The 19031-nt window shown below is 45.9% G+C and overlaps 1 protein-coding gene across 5 annotated transcripts in view; it reads left to right on the top strand.

Annotated features, from left to right (window-relative positions):
* Nucleotides 1-19031, top strand: part of ADGRL3 (adhesion G protein-coupled receptor L3) — a 359836-nt gene that overhangs the window by 227495 nt on the left and 113310 nt on the right. For 4 of the 5 annotated variants that reach the window (XM_085310378.1, XM_085310354.1, XM_085310360.1 and 1 more), the window contains one exon: nucleotides 12465-12545. The exons of the other annotated variant lie outside the window; for it this stretch is intronic. In XM_085310378.1, the coding sequence (XP_085166504.1) occupies nucleotides 12465-12545 (81 nt within the window). The remainder of the gene's footprint in view (nucleotides 1-12464; nucleotides 12546-19031) is intronic. 5 annotated transcript variants of the gene reach the window in all.

Genomic DNA, 19031 nt, shown 5'->3' with positions numbered 1-19031 from the left:
GGGTGTCCTCTCTCCGAGGTTTTGAGCAAGGCTTTCCAGCGAGAAGAGAATGAGGGCTGAGCCAATATGAGGAAGACAAGCGTTCCCTTTTTCCGTGCCCCAGATCTGTTTCCAGAAGCGCTGAATCATTTTACCTGAAACTCTCACACGTGAAAACCAGTTCTGAGATAYCACCCTCCACGGAAAAGGACCATCCAAAAATGTAAAGCTTTTGAATTTACAAGCAGCTAAAATCAGAGTGTTATAACAAGARGCATTGAATCTGTCCTGTGCTATGCTACCAGCTCTCCCGTTATTATGGTGATTTTTATTACAAAATCAAGAGCTAGCCAAAGGCAGTTGGGTTAACAYGCTGTCTGACAGCGGTCTGAGTGAACGCCCTGCTAGACTCCTGCACTTGTTCATGCTGGACCTCTCCTTCAGAGCCTGTTCCTGCCAGTCTTGCTGACATCAGGTAGACTTCCTGTCCTCTAGCTAGTTTCACTGACGTGAAATAAAGGCTGCGTGATCCTTTCCTTGGAGCACAGGCTGGCTTTTCTTCCTGGCATCGCAGAGCTTTCCTTCCTCAGCTGCAGTGCCTCCTGAATGCTTGGTTGCTTGTCGTAATTCTAGCTAAATCATGGTTTGCATCCTCAGACAGTCATGCTATTTTCTTATTTTGTTGCACCCTGTAGTAAGCTTATCGCTTGCTCCTTTCTGTCCATGCTAGTGCTGGGTTGATAGTATTTTAAATTGAATTCTGGACCTTTGGTCTGGAATTGGGAGACGTGGATCAGATCAAAAAGCATTCATTGACATCAAAGTGTGTCTAAACAMTTACTACCTGGCAGCAGCCTGTCCTTTGGTTATACATACTGATCAGCACGCCTTTGTCTACAGTGATGTTTGTAGCTAAACTTTGAGAGGTAGGACTGCTGGCCTTAGATGGCCTTGATTTCTTCACGTTGGACCCACTCAATAGGAGGTCGTCATAGATGAGATTGATGAAATTTTAGTAGGTAGTCATTAACTTGCGGTGACTGTAGTAGAAGCGCTAATCCTCCGTTGCTSTGCGCCTGCTGGAAATGCAGGATGCATCGGTTCACTTAATTGCATTGCTTTAGTGCAGAAAAGCATCCGAATGGGCCAGACTTTCCGAACAGGACTGAAGATCCTTACCGGTTTCTAATGCAGAGGTCAGAGGGTGACTACAGCTACCTGCTCCTTTCCCCAACCTTCCCTTTTTGCCCAGCTACCCATAATAAAGAAGCCTACTGACAACTGTGGTACGAGGTCAACAGCAACGCAGGCGAGGATCGTTACCGGCAGCCTCTCCCTGTGCCGCAAGACCCTGTATTGTATTAGAAATCGCTGTAAAGTGTCAATTTTTGCTTCTCCGCASGATGGCTTCTTCCCAGCTGAATGCAGTTCATTACCATTTATATAGCTGTTCTCCTCCCAGGCTGGAGGGAGGAGGCCGGATCCTGAGCTGGCGCAGAGAGGCGCAGCTCTGCCGAAGGCAGGGAAGTTGCACCCCCTTCTCTCCAACTAAAGACCTGGCTGTTCGTCTTCAATCCGGCTTTCCGTCTCTACAGCCCCGGGGCACGTAGCTGCTTGCTTGCCTAATTGCCGGGTTAGTCAAGGCTTGACGTGCTATTTCGGCCTGGCTGTGATAGGTGTTCGCAGCGCCAGTTTTGGAGGCAATTTCATTTTGAGTGCCTGAAAAGCGTAGACTTTTTCAGACTTTTTCTGTGATTCTCAGGTGAGTTTGAAGCTTGTTCCGATCATTTGTAACCTTTGCARTTAGCCCACCCAAGGTAACGGGGGGAAACCTGCTTCCTTACCCATCCAGCACATAAAGCAGCCAGTGTGGGTATCTATTGGCTATCCAAAGCACAGATGATTTGTTCATTTTTTTTTTGCTTCTTGCAGTTACTCCCTTTTTCTGATCCCCCTCCTTAGTAAAGTCTCCTGGTAGTTTAAACCTCTGCTTTATCCGTAAAGTAGAATGCAGTGGTTTGCCGTCTGCCCTCTTGTCTATATGAAGCTATTTGGAGGTTTGGGGCTGGATTCTTGTAAATAAAAAGCTTTTGAGGGACTCGCACCCTGAAAGTGGGGGTGTGGGACCAGATACCACGGTCTCCAACCTACTGCATGTCTCCTCCTGTTCGTAGACTTGTCAGAGTTTATCTTCAGCATGTTTAGCAATTTTTTTCCCCCCACTATTTACAGTCCTTTCTTGCCTCCGTTTGATTTGCCTGCAAATAACAGCAGCGTGATTCCTCAAATCCAGTAAGTGGAGAAGTAAAGCCCATATCTAATTGAGTCATCCCTGGAGAGAAGGACAATGAAAGCTGARCTCCCGCACAAAGAAGTTGCCTGTGAAAAGCAGCTTAAACACCCTTTGAAATGATAGACTGCTTGCGAGAGCAGCACAGGCGCCTTCCTAAGCAGCATTTTCCTCCATCTCCAGTTGCAGCGTGGAGGAGCTGGGTTTCTGGCTAAGGCTTGCCCCRTTTTGGGCAGGTTTGCTGAGGGCTGGTTTTGGAAAGCTTGTTTCGTATGAGTGGTATGCTCTTCTGAAGGGTGCAACTTAGGACTGTGGTGCCGTTGCAACTGYTTCTGTGCAAGTAGCTTTTTTGCTTATTTTTTGTTATTATGTCCAGTATCGTTGAGACGGAGTCGCCGGTCCCATGGGGACAACGCCAAAATCATAGCTCCCTGCAAGTGGCACCAAAGCCCTCTAACCCCAAATGCTGTTAGCTGCAGACCAGGGATGATGGACCCCAGTTGCTCAGTCCTTTCCCTGATCCCAGGGACATGAGCTCGTATCCATCCTCAGTTCCTCGAGAGTGAGGTGGTCATAAGCATTGCTCCGTATGGACGTTTCAAATCCTGCGCTGATCACGACAACCGGTCAAAATTACCGAGATTTGCTTGTCCTCGTTACGRTCACGAGCGGGTCAAGGAGCTGGTGGTTCTTCCCTTTTCGTGCTGCTGACAGGTGCCGCGTTATCCCAGGAACTGAAGCTTGAACGTGGCAGTTTTTTGAGCAAAAAATGGTTTAAGAAACCCAAATGTAGCCTATTAGGGGACATTTAGCTTGAGATGGCGGTCGAGACTGGCATATGGGTGTGTAAATCCATATGTTCGTTAAAACAACCCGCTTTTGGGTGATACGCCCCCCCCCTCTCCCCAAAGGGGAAAAATAGAGATTTCTCTTGCATAAAGTTACTGGTCGATTCTGTTTCAGAGATGGTGTGGGGGATGACTAGGGACAATCTGAATATTGTTTTTTCCAGAGAAAAATATTCAGAACTAAAGTGCTCTCTACGTTCACTTTGTAGCGGCATCTTTCACGGAAAGGATCCAGATCCTGAGGGAAAAGGAACTGAAGGCATTAAAATGGGGCTGAAATACCCCGTGTTTGGGGGCACTCTTTAGCATGGCATTATTTTCAATCATTGCTGTATGTTGCTGGAGATCCTGTTTTTTTGTCRGAAACGGTGTGGTGTCACCTGTCTCCAGCCCCTAAATGCTTGCAGCTAGATAGAGCGGCTTGGGAAGCTCGGCACCGTCCTAGGACCCTTGGTCCGATCCTGGCAACGCAGAGCAGGGCCTTTGCAGACCCAGCTGCTGCCCAGGCAAGGTGGAGACAGCCAGCGTGACTTATACGGTGCGAAGGAGGCTAGGGCTCCAATTAATACGTATTATTCAAGGAGCACCAATCAGGATCTTACTGTGCAGACTTTTAATCGAAAGTGTCATCCAAAAGGCCCACCGTAACACAGTGGGAAGTAAAATAAGAACAATTTAGAGCCACGCTTGAAGGGACTCTTAAGGGTTGAGGTTCCAAATTCAGAATATTGGGTGCCACAAAATGACATTTGTGGGCTTCTTGGCGGTATGGTTTAACTTACACGCCTACACTCTGCTCACGGGAACGTTGGATTCGGGAGCAGTTGCTGCCCATTGCAAACTTGTCCCAGGCCGCGTGAAAGTAAGTAAATGCAGGACGGCAGCACAAGAGGAACGGATGGTGAAACCTCCCGAGTTGGTCCTGGCTTCGTGAGGCTGCACCCAGGGACACGATGCGATTTAGAAAGTCCACAGCTGACTTCACCTGTAACTGGWAAGCCGTGGACTTTGGAGTCCTTTGAATCTTTACATCGTTTACAGTCTTTACAGTTCTGCCGCGCAAACCTCTGAAAAAGTAATTAAGAAAAAGATGTTAGCCACACTGAGCGTAGCCTTCTCCAGCGGAGCTTGCAGCAGGTGAGCAAGGGCAAAAAGAAATAAAAATCTCTGTGTTTTGGCACTCGGCTGGAAAAMCCCTGGAGAAGGACCCAAAGAGCAAGCTTGTACTGGGGTTGCAAAGCTGTGTTAAGCGCAAAGGTAGGCAAAGAGTGCAAAAACAGCGCAGCCCTAAGGTGTCTTTGCAGGGCACTTTTGGGCTGCTCRGTASTGCTTCAYCTTGCAGGACTGGGGATTTCTGGARTTCCCGGCYRAGGGGGGCATAAAAAGACGCTCTTTTGCCTGTTGCGACAGGAATAYGGTTCATCTTTGCTGTGAAGTGTTAAGAGCGCTCCCAGGATTTGAGCATCAACAAAAAACATATTCAAAATTGTTGACGATGCAGAAGGGTTGCAAGCTGTGTTCGGARTATTGACTCTTCTCTCTCTGGTGGTCAGAAAGCCCATGCACAGCTGCTCTCCATGAGCYGGAGGAACAACCGTTTTGGGGCTGTCTTTCCAGGCGTGGAACACCGATGGGGGCATTGCAAGCAGTTTTTGAGGCGATACAGCTTTGTCCGTACACCTCGGTTGATGATGAAGGTGACGTTTCCCCTCTGCTCCCCCTCTCCAGATCAGAGCTGAAACGCTGGATGTTGGAGCAGGCTTTTGGTTGAGGGAGAARACGGGAGAACGAGGTGGACGTCTGCCGGAATTTGATCAATTTGCCCGAACAGCGCYGTTTTTCAGCTGACAGCATTTTAGCACTTCGAAAGGAGTTGTCATAGTCTCTCCACAGGCAGCCATGTCCTTCATGCTAAGACATACTTTATGTTGCCTCCAAAAGAAAAAAAAAAAAGAGAGAGAGAGAAGAAAGAAGACAAAGTGGCTTAGATCACCATTCTTTCTGTCCATTTGTGGGCAAAATCTCCTCCTCCGTTTCATTTCTCCACCARTGTAGTGTTAGTATCTTTTACTGCTTCATCGCTTTCTTGAGGATTAAGGATATCTGCTTTTGCAGGAATTTGGTGAACCTTAGTTCGCTTTGGGCAGCRCAATGGAAACGGAGCCAGGCAAGCTGTATGGTCCTGTCTTGGGATGTCCACAGCAGATCCAAAGCAGTGATTAAAGCAAGTTAGGGTGCTCTGACCCACTTGGAAAAAAAAAATTACTCGTTTCCTTGCCTTTCCTTAATTGAGAGCAGCTGATAAAAATCTCTGTAGTTAAAAAAAAACTGCTTTAACTCTTTAGTATCTGGCGGTCCCATTTGTGGCACAACCSAAGCGAGGGCACGGTTGCAAGCAAGCATGTTCGAGTCCCTGCTCGCCACAGCTTGGGGATGGAGATCACGCTACGCACRCTGAGCTGTACAAGCTGAAAAAGAAAAGCAGAATGAGAGCAGACATCTGCTCTAGGCTGTCACGAATGGAGGAAAGCAAGAATGACAAATTCTTGGACCAAATCTCACAATATTTGAAGCCACGGGACACTTCAATTACTGTCTCCGTGCTGGTGACTTTGCGAATCTACCCGTCTGCTTCAGGCTTGTCTCCTACCGTGTAATCCCGCATCTCAGCCTATTTCCCTGACAAYTCCTCCTGGATGCTTTGCCACTGAAATTTAAGCTCAGCATGGCAAGAGCTCCTGTCTGCTTTCTYTTTTTCCCTATATTCCTCCCCTTTTGGCACAAATAGCAGCACCCCCAAGTAACAGAAAGAMAAGTCTGTGCGCTGAGCTCAGTGGGCTGCGGAGCGAGCGTGCCGATCYGTATTTGGCTTTTCGTAAACCCCTTGACCTGCGGTGGTGAGATGCAACTCTCTCAAATTATACTGGCAGGTGGATTAGAAACTGTCTGAAAGGCTATGAAGAAAGGATACAAGTGGTGGGAGCCTCTCCAGGGCCTGGGAGAGAGTCTGGCGGGGCAATGAGGGGGACATCTGGATACAATGCCACCGCTGTTCCCAGGAACAGTTTTGTGTTGTGCTTAAACTGAWAATTGTCCCCATCCCACCCCACAGYCTTAGCTGTTTTATTCTTGCCCTTTCCTTCCTAGCATTCCTGGAGCAGCAGGTTGAATTGGTTCTGCTCAATGAGCCAGTGGGAAACTAATAATTACTGGGTCGTTTTCCATCAGATCAGATCTAGCTCACTTCATAGCTGCATTAATTGCGAGAGCTGATAGAGGGAGGGGATGGAAAYGCATGGCTGTGTCCTGGAGGAGGGGAGGCCGCTGTTAAATGGGATTAGCTGAAACGTGCAACTGCGCTCTGGTTTAATAGCATCTGACTATTAGAGAAGAGGGAGGAAGGTGTACGCTAACCAAATTCCTTGGGTGTCGTGCAGCAGAGAAGAGGCATGAACGCTCGTGAGAGCAGAGAGGCGAAAGGCAGGGCCCTAATGAAGTGTGGACAGGAGAAAAAGAGCGAGTAATGGTGGAAAAAATAAGGCAGAAATGTTTGATTCTCTAACTAATGTTTCCAGGACCGAGTAATCCAGGCCAAGGGCATTTGGTCAGGGACCCGACCACGGGAACTGCTACGGTGGGATAACATCTCCGGCCGAGGAGGCAGCAGGTCACCCATGGACACTTTGCCCCCGTCATGGGTGCTGGCGTGGTGGCTGGGAAGTCAGGGTTGTCCCAAACGGGAGGGAATGCCTTTTGAAGGCCACGGAAGTGCATGGAGGGTCCTGCTAGGTGAAGAGAGATTGCGGAGATACGTGCTGCGCACGTGCTGGACATGCCGCACATACCATGCAATGCCCACCGAAGTATTATGAGGAAGCGTAATACTTTCTGCATCTGCAGGAGATGGACGGGATGACTTTGGCTAAGTTTCCCCCCAAAAGCTCTTGCAAACTTCTCCGTACCGGGTCTTTTCCACTGCACCTGAAGCAGACTTCTCTGGTCTTGATTCACAACCTGCTGAGGCAGTTGAAAATTTCTGTTTGACTTTTGGGTGAAAGCCATCACATGGGAAAAGCATGGAGTAAGGCCTGCAGGAGCTGGCATGGTGCTCTTCGCCTTACATTTAATCTTTGAGATGTGGCCAAGGGAACTTCCCGGTGCTTAATTGGATTCACTGTTGCTAAACCCACTCTGGGCAGTTCGGGGTTACAGATACGCACCATCTTCTCCAGGGCTCTGAGAAATTCATTGCTTCAAATCCCTTTATCTCATCTATATCCAAATCTCTTCCCTTCTTCCCYGCCGGTTACCAGCGCAGGTGATGGGGAAGTTATACTTTGTAGCACAGCGAGCACATCTGGGAGAGGAAGACGACTGTAATGTGTCATGTTTCTTCTGGCATACTGGGCAGGCAYTGGGAGCAGAGCTTTGAAAACTTGCAGCCCGGCAGGGCAGCTCCCTGTCTTGGGGGAAGGCCAGGGATGGAGAAGACCTTGTTGCATGTGGGGGCAGGAGCATAGAAAGCATTTAATGTTGCATTATTATAATGGCATATGTGAAATGCTGCACGTTTCCCTAGGTTTGCATTCGGTTTTTGGTTTTTTTTTCCTGCTATGCTGAGCTCTCACGCTACCAATAAAATCCTGGGACGTGAGCCGGAGGCTGCGGAGCWGCCCTGGAGCGAGGCCCTGCTAAAGCAAATGTTTTAAGTCTTTAGCAGAGAYGCGAGGTTTGTCCAAACACCCGAGACACATTAAAATGTTTACGTAGGAAAAGGAAGAATCTCGATAYGACTGCAAGAAACTCATCTTCACCTCTGACTTCAGCTAGGGCTTGAGTTGCCGAGTCCCGAAAGCTTCTCTGATGATATGCAGCTGCCTCAAGGGAGAAGTCTCCAGTTTGCTCTGCTGCTGTAATATTCGGGYGGTTTTAACCCATTCCTTTGCCGCTGTTCTTGCTCTTGGGTCCAAGCAGGAAGGCAAGGCCRTGCGGATAGGCGCCGGTGTGGTCCCTGCGAGCCCACAGGCACGTGAGCGTGGATCTGGCGGATCACTGCTGTTGGTTAGGACAGGCTCCAAGCAGCAGTGGGATGTCTGCGGGGAGGATCAGCCCGTTTTTATCGTGCTTTTTTTTTGCTTGCACAGCTACACTGCCAGTCACCGTTTGTGGATTTACGTTTACTTTAAATATTGAGATCGACATATGACAGCGACTTAACTAAACATCTCCCCGGCTCCTCTCTCTGCTGCTTCTTGTCTTGAGTTTTCTCCCTCTGCTCCAAGGTTTTCTTTAGTTATTGATTATTATTAGATTTTTAAACCAAGTCTTATGCACGTTTTAGGGCAGCTTTAAAAGCAACGTGTAACTGAGCAGCAAGAGAGCTGCGCCCCAAAAATACGTGAATACATGAAGCAGGGGGCAGAAACGGTGCCCGCTCTGACACGTCGGCGATGGGGAACGGCTTTATARAAGCTTCTCTTAAAAGGAAAGCTTTTAATGCAAAATGGAAGAGGGTGAGCAGCGAGGAAACGCAGGCTGTTCGGTAAAAACAGCCGTTGATGAAAGGCAGGGAAAAAAAAAAGGCTTCCGGGAAGAATTTGAATATATGCAGAGCAAGAGATCTAAATGAAATCCTTTTAATGACACGTCAGAAGAGCTGGTTCACCAACCCGGCAGCTTTTTAATTTCTCTTTCTGTACTTTTTTTTTAATGCTTGCTTGCGTATCACAGAGTTCAGAAAGGCCCACAAGTAGAGAAAAAAGGAGAGAAAAGTACTGATTTTGGAAATCAAAGAAGATGAGAGGGATAATCCTGGAAGCTGCTGTCCAGCAAGGTGAAGCGTAGTCCCCAGTTAGATAATAAATTAGACAACAGAAATCCTGTTTGCACTTGGAGGATTATAGAAATATCATCAAAAAGCAGCGCTGTTTTTTTAAGAGCRGATCGTCCCAGATGGATTAGATTGCTTTTAAAAATGGAATTGCTCCTCTGGTGGGGAAAAGGGGATATAAAATACGCTTTTTATAGAGAGGCTTTGGTAAGATGGTGGATATGTTTTCTGAAACTCTTTCCTAGACTATATATTCAGATTCGCTTATAAAAAAATCAGGGCGAAGCGCTGAAACCAGTGTCTCCACGAGAGAGACGGTGTAACCGTCCACCAGGTGAAGACGCGCCGAGGGCGGGCAGAAAGGATGATGACAGGAGCTGTTCTCCAAAAATTGGGGTGTCCCRGGAGCGGGGAATACGGTCAGGAGCGTGGTCCGCGCTCTCGTGCGGTGCTACGGATGCCGGGTGCCGTGCTTCTCGGAAGAAGCAGTCCATAAATTTGCAGATTTTTTTTCTGCAGTTTTATGCAGTGGCAACAGTAGGTGACTAATTGGCTTGGGGGCAGGTCTTTGAAGACGTGGAAATGCTTGTTTTGTGTCTTGTAAGCATCAACTACCTTAAAAAAATTACAGTATCCTGAGCCATCTTATTATTTTCCCTGCAGTACTCGTCCGCTGGTAGCTTCGTCCTGTTAAGTTAGTGGTTAGTGGGTGTTTTTGGAGCATCCTGCAAAATTCAGGAAGGGCCTGGTGTTGGCCGTTTCCTCTCTTTTCTTACCTGTGTGGGAGCCCGATATGAGGTTTCTTTGAGTGCTCATTCAAATAGGCTTTGTTTGTTTGTTTGTTTGTTTTAAACAGACCTTCGTGATGTTCTTTTCAAGTATTTCTCTGCAGTAGATGCTTCTTTAATTGGAGTCTCTCGGTTCCTGGAGCTGGGACTCCAAGTAAGCACCCAAAACTGCAAAATTCAYGTTAAAGTGTTACCGCTGTGTAGCACGTATATTCTGATGTATTCAGCACGTGATTCTGTGGATAAACCAAAGGGTTTGCAAGAGGTCTCAAGCCTGAGCAGATAACTGGAGCTACGGGTAGCAATGGAGAGCTTATGTCCCTCAGGGGATGGGAAGACTCTGATGAGGCCAGTTGGTGCTGGCCAAAGTAGCTGATGGGAGGTGTCCTCAGATCATGGTCTCTCTTTATGAAGAGCAGCTAACTTGGCATTTGTGCACAGCAGATGAAGCACAGTAATTGTTTGCATTGCTTTTTTTTAATAGATGTGAATGTTATAACATGAAATTTGATTTATTAGCAGTTTTTGTGGAATAGTGTGTTTTGCATCAGCAGCAAGTAGATAAAAGCTTTCTGCAGCTTGCTACATTTATCACAACAGAGCRTTTGATACTGCCACTTCTTCCATATTAGGTAAAAGCTTTTATAAAACATTCATAAACCTCTATAGCTGTTCCTTACTCGTAGTGAATGTCTAAGCAAATGTTTTAAAGTCTTCTATACTATTGGTGTGCATGTATTTTCTTYAGCCCTTTAAACCTGTAGAATTATTATTTTTTTCTTGGGGTCACTCGATCCCAAGCAACCAGGTGAAAAAAATAAATAAAAGCCACGAGGCAGCGGTGTGCTTTGTGGCAACAGTGGACAACGGCCTCTTGGGCTGCGTTAGGAAGAGCACTGCCGGCAGGTCGAGGAAGGTGATCCTTTGCTTCTATTCAGCCCTGGTGAGGCCGTATCTGAGTGCCAGGTCCAGTTTTGGACTCCTCAGTACTACAGAGATATGGAGCATGAGTGAGTTCAAGTGAGGGGTCATGGAGATGATGAAGGAACTGGAGCATCTGATGTATGAGGAGAGGCTTTTTAAAACTGTATGGATGGAACAAGCTGCCCAGGGAGGTTGTGTGGTCTCCATCCTTGGAGATTTCCGAAATCCAACTGGACACAATGATGTGCAGCGTGGTCTAGGAGCAGGGGGCTTGGACTAGGTAATCTGCAGAGGTCCCTTCCAACTTCAGTCCCTCTGGGAGTCTGTGGTCTCGATGACGGTGTGAAAAGGATCTTGTTCCTTGTCGAYGGAGGCACTGATCTTGCACTCTGGCCAGCTCGGAGCGAGAGCAGACTGTCTGTCCGTGTCTACTGCAGAGCTGAGCAGCCATTAAGTGATGAGTTGAGTTCACAAATGGTATCAAGCGGGTTTTTAACAGGAAAACGAGAATGGGAAAGCAGAGTAACACATTACTGGCCTGAAGCAGATTTCCCGTGTTAAAGCACTTAAAACCGATATAGAATACGTGATGTGCCGCTAGATTTTAAAAGTGAGCAATGTCCAGTTGTCGCAATGGCTAATAATGCAAATTATCTCAGTCAACCGCAGTGTGTAAAGCAGTAAATATATCCTATCCATTCAGGCAAACTTCTTTTTTTCTCTCCTTTCCCATTAATATTTTATCCCCCTGAAGAGATGTTTTCACTGTCTTGTGCATACCAGCATACTGTGCKCACAGTGTTCCTAGATGTCATTACAAAGAACCCCGAAGACTGTACTGGCTCTTCACTCTCTGCGACGCTCGCTTGGAAATTGCTCGGAGCAGCAGCAGCAAATGTCAACAGGGAGCTGTATTAATTATTTGGAATGTGCCTCGTAAGAGGAATCAACTGCTTTTATTGCCCCACGAATATTACTTGAAAAGGGAAGGTTACTCTAGCCGTTATCGTAATCTATGTGTCATTAACTCTCCTTGTTTAGAAAAAGAGATTAACAACCCCAGAAATTGTTAGAGTAAATAGATGAATTACAGCAGCATGCTTTTATTATAAATAAAAGTTGCTCGATATAGTTGCCTCCAGATCACTGGAGAAGAAGAAGAGGGTCTTTAGCACTAAACTGAGAAACTGCACAACAGTCTTGGGAACTGGAAAGCTTCCACTCACGTGCAAATCTTCAGCTCGCTCCATCTGTTGTAGGYGGAACAAACGGGTGCAGTTGTACTTTATGGTATGCTTTGTAGAGGGATTGCTCTAAACCCAGAAATGCTTCCTTCCCTTTTCAAGTCAGGTGAACAGGTTGAATGGGCTTGTCGCCCGGAGTTTGAAATAGGTTGTCTTCTGTGCGATGCGGCCTCTTGTGAGAACAGCGTGCAACACGCACACGCAGTTATTCTGGGACGGTGGCGATCAGGTGAGATTGAGGAGGAGGAGAAGGCACATGGAACAATTTGCGATGAAAGATGGTAGTGGTAAAATAAGTATCACTAAAATTCAGCAGAGTATCAATGYCTACTTGGGAAAAGCAAAAGAGAGAGCATGTTTTCAACTTTTCATCAGATGCCTCCAGAAAAAGGTAGTTCATCTTCATTCTGAATTTCAGTGTACACGAAAAATAGGCAATAGAGTTTAAATACTTGCAAATCTGTTTTTAATACAGTGCCTTAAAAATGTAGTGTGTGAACTGTAAACCCTAACAGCTCTTAATAGGAAATAGTGGAAACTAAAACGCTTATTTGTCCACAGGGCAGGCTCACCACGGGCAGGTTTCCTATATTGCCCCACCAATCCACCTTGATTCGGATCTGGAGAGACCGTCGTCCAAGGGTGAGTCGCTGACGCAACCTCCGCTTACGCGCATTGCAAAACAGCCGCGGGCAAGAGCATGTGTTGGTYGTTCACAAAGCCTCCACGGAAAAGGTGCCGCGTGCCATCCGGGGACGCTGGCTGGAGCAAATTAACTCCACTGGAAGGGTTGTATGAGAGCTGCGGTGATGGTACAGAAGTGGTCGTATCGGGGTTCAGGCCTGGGTTTAGTCCACATTGCCCTTGCCCCTTGGGTTTTGCTGGAATCAGTGGAGAGATGCTTATTCTAGAGGATGACTYGAATTTTAGATGAGCTGAATTGCCCTTGGGAGATGGCCCCAGCAGCCAATGTGTATGGAGTGGGTCTAGAAGACTAGTCCTGCTAAGATAGGTACCTCAGCTGAATTGTGAAGATAAAGTGATAGAGCTACGTGCCCTTGATTTCTCAGCCTGATGTGGAGGGTCTTCCCCCACCATGGTGGGGGATGTGTTGCGATGGAACGTACTGTTTGCCCCTGTGCTTTAGGGAGGTGAACACAAAATATCCCAAGGACTTTGTAGGCTAGATGAAAGCATACTGCTCACGCTCTCGGTGTGGGTAAGGTCTCACTGTAATTTAGGKTGAGCTTTTTCCATGTGGCTCGATCTGAAACTTGATCAAGGAAACATCTGCTGTTTTTTCTAAGTGCAAGCGTGTGTTGTTCTTAGCTGATGCGTTAATGAAAAGTAAGGAATTGCATCTTCCTGTGTGGAAGCAGTCTCAGCATGGTTATTTCTTGGTGGTCCCTCTTGTCTCTGAGCAAGGTGAAGCGTGTGCTGGGTGGTGGAGCATGGGCACGATGCTGCCGGTTCTCGTTCCCTCCGAAGCTGGTGTTCCGTAAGTAGGGCTGGTCATACGCGAACTCCTGACAGTTCGAAGCGCTCTGTCTGCAACCACCGTTCTCTTCCAGGTGAATTACCCTGGGATTTGGGATTGACAGCTGCTCTTTCTAGAGAGGAGGACAGCTCAGACAGGTATCAATCCATGACCTGGTGTCTAGGGGGCTGACAGTGTTCAAAAGTAGGATAATCGGTATTTTCTCTTGGAGAAAGAACATGGTATCATCATTTTATTTTATTTTTTTGGCACTTTAGGACACACTTGGGTCCTATTCCAAGCCATATCCCTTACCGGAAGGGCTATTTTAACTAAGGAATGCAAAACCACCTCTACCCTTAAGTTGTCACTGTTGATTCCTGTAGCTGGGACCTTAAAGAGTGCCATTTTAGGGCAGCCTTTGTAAAACCRCTGATATCAGGGAACTCTTGAGCCAGCTGTTTGAACTCCCAGAGGCTGTTTCATYCTCTAAAATGAGGTTCCTGACTATTTTGGAAGAATCTTGAGATGAAATGGGCTATAAAGAACATTAAGCATGGTATTATCCACGTCCTCTCTGGTCCTTCCTCCCAGCTTACTCTTCCAACGCATCGCGGAAGAGTGATCATTGAGCACAGGTCAGTATTGCACTTACCGTGGCAAAAAGAATAGCGGCAGCCACCTTACCATTTTAATTATAATAAAAGAGAAGGGAGCCGTGCTAGGAATACGAAAGCATCTGGGCTTCCCGTATTAAAAATGATGCAGGTGCAGTGCTGCTGAGGGTCTGTGCAGCTGCAGTTCTCYGCCGGCAGATTTATTTGTGACTGCTTCTCCCTTCTCCTTTTTAAAAATTTTATCGCYGGTGACATTTAGCCACATTGTTTATGCATGCGGTGCATTTTTACCTACCTCTCGGTGTCCTGACGCAGGTCCTGAATAGCGGATAAACTCCGGTAGTTTACTAGTACATTAGTGTCATCATACATTACAAGGTAATTACTCTGAGCCGCTGCTCTGTATAGTAACGTAGTAATGACACTGTAAATCACTTAATAAAAATAAAGCCCTGAATCGGCATTCTTTGATAAAGATGCTCCTTTTTCCTCACCCTCTTATTGGATGATGTTTTAAAATTAGTTCCATATACGAAGCACTCCACCCTTAACCATTATTTTTATACCTCCTCTTAATATAACTATCTGGACACGGTTGCATTACTTTTATGCAGCTGTTTACCACATCCATACACAGAGTAATTCCAGGGCTAGCCGAGACCTCAGACCGCTGGAAACACGTAAAATAAGGCACAACAGCAGTTGTAGCTTCAGCTGCTTTATGCCTGGCCCTGAACGTGGTCAGATGGGTCACTTTGCAGGCTCACGCGTAAAGATAAGAAGCAACCTATTTACTTTTGTGAATTCAATTCCTCGTCCTCCGTGGATGGTTATTAAGCGTTAGTATTTCAGGAGCCTCTTTCTTTCGCTCGGGCGGTCCTGTCTCATCAAGCCTTAGATGCTAATCGTTGTCCTCTGACCGCAGACCCTTTCTCRTACCCCCAGGTTGTGAACCAGCGTTTAAAAAATGGGTTGCTTGTTCCTGACAGTAGCAAGGAGCRTCAAAGATAAGGATGATTCTCATGCACTGACTTGGGAAGGAATTTTATGGAATTAGCATATATAGCAATAAATTAAATGCAGTGTTTGCACTAAAAATCTGCYGGGTACTAAAATACGGGGAATAGAGTGAATGAAACTCACTGTATCCACATGCTAAAACTACCGATGAAGCTTTATAGAAGCAGATTTTAGTGTATATGTGGAATCATGTTAAATGTGAAATAGATGCAGGGCTTTTATAGTTAAGCAGTGCCAGGTGCTCTCCTAGCCTGTCAAGCTCACGTTTTCCAAAGGTTTCCTTCGAGTCGGAGCTCTGTGGGAGCATTTGTTTCAGAGACTGATACACCTGAAGTCAGKTTATTTCCAAAACATAAATTTATGGTGATTATTGACCCCAAGTTCTACAAACAAATAGCAAATACAGCAGCGCTGGTAGGTTCTTGCCCTTCCCGTGCAGATTCCCCTAGGTAGGGACGCTGCCTAGGCCCCAGTTTAGGTCCTGGTTTTTGSCGCAAACTTCAGTTGGTGCGGTTCAACGTCCTTACCTGCAGAATCTCTTCCTATAGGGAATATTTTCCTCCAGGGCAGCATGTCAGGGAGGCAACCGGAAGATTTGCCACCCTTTCCCCCTTTCTCCTCCCACACTGTGGAGCGTCCCTCTGTGTTTCCTTCCTTCAAAAACTGAATCCGTCCTATCGTTTTTTTTCTGCTTTGCTTTGGTCAAGTCACCTTTCCTGAATGTCCAAATCACATCTAAGTCTTCCTAACAAAACAGTACGAGTTTTGGCTGGTTTTAGAACAACTTGGTTGTTTATTCCTGCAAAGATCCCCAAGGGAGTCAACGGCTTTGCAGATGACGGAGGAGGATCTGACAGGGGGTTACTTCCAGGGCTGCTTGCATGTGCCTCACTACTTCTTCCCAGAGCTGAAGAAACCCGATGGCAGTGGGGACCTTGCATCCCTTCCCGCGTTAATGCAAGTGGATGCAGCCAGGCATGCCGTATTTCCAGCCTTTTTTGTTTTCCCTCTGGGCTTCCCCTCCGTAGGAAAGCCGTGCCCTTAGCTTGAGTGACCGTCAGCCTTCACCGTCGTGGACTACACAGTTGGCCATGAAGTGGGCAGCTACCCTGAGCCTGGGCCACATTTGGTATTTATCGGTTCCTCATTAGGCATCGGGGCTGATGGTGACTCGTACAATAACATTGAGCTGGTGGGAACCAGTCGAAGTATGGAAAGCTGGTAAATATTTCAGGAGTTGGGAGGAAAAAAGATAGTCTTAGCGATGTTTAACATCTTTTCCATTATCCCTATTTATCTGGAAAAAAAAAGAAGCGCTCTTAATTATATATTTTTTCTTTTTTTTTTCTTTTTTTCGTAGCAGCTAGCTGTCTTGTAAAGGAGTTGTTCCGTGATCAGCATGAGCTGTTAAAGGCAGGCCCCTTGAAATTGTATTTTTTGTAGGCTTTGTAGCTAAATATTATCCGCTAAACTTCAAATGGGTGTAGACCTCTGCCTGGGAGATGCTTTTGTCTGCGCGTTTTGCTTCCGAGCGTACTGAGTTGTTCTGGTGGTAGAAGCTTTCACCCACCTGCCGGGGACAACAGCTGGAGAGTAGAGCCATTTATGGTGGTACAGCCTCGGGCGTCACTAATCTAAAGCGAATGCCCGATTACCAGCTTGGAAAAAGCTGTTAAACGAATTCAACGTGGAAGAGGAACGTGGCGCTGTGTTCAGCATGAGACCCTTCTCTACCTTCTTTTTTTCTCCCCTTTCTGCCAGACTAATTTTTGGCTACACTTCTCTGCCTGAAATATTTATAGGGCAAATAACTGTTTTAAATGAGCAGATGGGGGAGACATAAGACAAGCTGTTAAATTAATAAACATGTGTGGTGCTTTATCAGTAAGGGAGCCCATTTTGGCGTTTCTTCTGGATGATTTGTATGGCCTATCACCATTGCACCTGGTGCAGGGACAAGAAATGGGCACTTAATAACCAAACAATGTGCAAACTCCTTCCATTATAACTTCATTATGTCAGATATAATCGTCTATAAGTAGATGTCAAATGCATAATTTATGGCCAGCTCCCCTGTGGAAGAGCGGCCATATGAATGAATGGCCCCATTAATGGGAAGGAGCTTTTACTGTAACTTCTCCCCTCCTGGAACATGGTCCGTTTTGTCATCTGGTATTAATTCTGAATCATTTCGGGGCTGCAGAGAAATGCCGGTTGTATTTATATTTGTGTAACGTGAGAAGATGGCAAATAAATCACATAGGAGATCAAATTTCGGGTCCACCGCTTTCCAAGGCATGCTTCCTTTTAAAATAGCGTAGGACCGGTCTATAGCAGTTGGGTGGATCTTTGTTTTACCCCTTCGGAGATGGAAAAAAGGCAGACGAGGTGAGATAACCCTTCCAGGGACTTCTTAGTGCCTGATAGAGTTTCCATTGCTAGTACAAAATGATTTTAAGACTAGATAAGGGATGGTATGTTTACCCAACAGAATATTAATGTGCCCGGGACTTGTGATGTGGATTTCTGAGTGACATACATGCTAAAACATTTGTGGTGGAGGAATATCGTCTTACTTGCTATAGCGTCTTTTCTTGGAAAATATTTTCTTTATTCTTTTTTGATGGTTGCTACGTTATCAACAAAAGCAGCTGGCACTTGTGGTCTGCTTAGTTGGGATCAGAGATGCCTGGAAAAGAAGGATTTACTCCTTAGAATCAGTGGTCCTATTCCTTCAGAAATGTTTGTTCAAGGGCTTTGGCCCTTGAATTTCCTTAGCAGTGACTGCTGAATTTTCATTCTTTCCTCGGTATGTGATTATTTATTTATTTATTTATTTGTTTGTTTGTTTGTTTATTTATTTATTTATTTATTGCTAGGGGAATTCTAGTGATGTGATAATAATATTTTCCGAGGGAGATTTGTTCCTGTGAATTGAGTACCCAGCCCTTTAAAGGCACTTGTGGAAATCCCAGCCTTAATAAATGCATACTAAATACTGATTAACAGATAAACATTATGGAGCCTTGTTGTTAAGACTGTAACTTGGCTCCCTCGTGGAAGGCCTCAGAACTTAAGCTTTCCAGCCAAGTAAATTTTGGCTTGATAATTGCAGTATTTGCTGAGAAGACAGGGGCTGCCGTCCTCCAGCTCCAAATGGTTTGCCCTTGCCTTCAAATTAGCTACGTGCAGTTTGTCTCTAAGTCCTGGTTTCATCTTTATTTCATTAGGAGCTCTGCTTTGCACAAGCATGTCTCTGCGTGTGCGTGGGATGCCCACGAATTTAGTAATAGGCACACACCAAAACATTGCTCTTAGCGAGTAAACAATTACGCTTTCCTTTTTGGAATAAAACGGAATGCGTGTCCATAAATCAATGGAAAAAAAAAACACATTTTTATTTGGGAGTAAAAGGACGACGAGGCCCATCACAGTGGGATCCTATGTGCCACTGAAGTGTGACAAGCTTATTTATGTTTTATTGTGCTCCTAGATCAAGCGGCGTTGTTTTGGGCAGTGCATTCCCCAGACGTTGTAGCTGTTGCTAAGGAAAAGGTTCCTTATGTTAATATTTTGTGCTGATAACTGTGCAAGCTGGGTTCTGTGCAGCGAAGTTGCATGGAGGGGGACGAAAAGTTAATGCAACATTTTGATTAGCGACTTTGCGTTGTAGCTCGCATTCAAAGACAAAAAGTGAGCTTGAATTCAAAGAGGAATTCACACAGGAAATCTGTCAAAACCAGACAATTGAACGAATTTATTTTCTGAACTTTACAATTGCTTAGCAGTAGGAACTGGCTCTGCTAAGAGGAGATTTGGCAGAAGCAGACCAAATGCTTTTACCAGACATATTCAGTAACAAATTTCTCAGTATTCTCTTGAATTAATGTGTTTTGATCATGTAAACAAAACATTCAACTTTAATTCCTRTTTTTCCTGACCATTTCCAGTGCTGCTGTCTATTATGTGATTTAGGTACCTTCTGATTCGTTTAATGTTAGGCTGATTCCCTAA

Source organism: Rhea americana, unplaced genomic scaffold (assembly GCF_003343005.1).
Source record: "Rhea americana isolate MKP2758 unplaced genomic scaffold, rheAme1 scaffold_107, whole genome shotgun sequence".
NCBI classification, from domain to species: Eukaryota; Metazoa; Chordata; class Aves; order Rheiformes; family Rheidae; genus Rhea; species Rhea americana.
The sequence above is the reverse complement of the archived record's forward strand: the minus strand, read 5'-3'. Positions and strand labels throughout refer to the sequence as shown.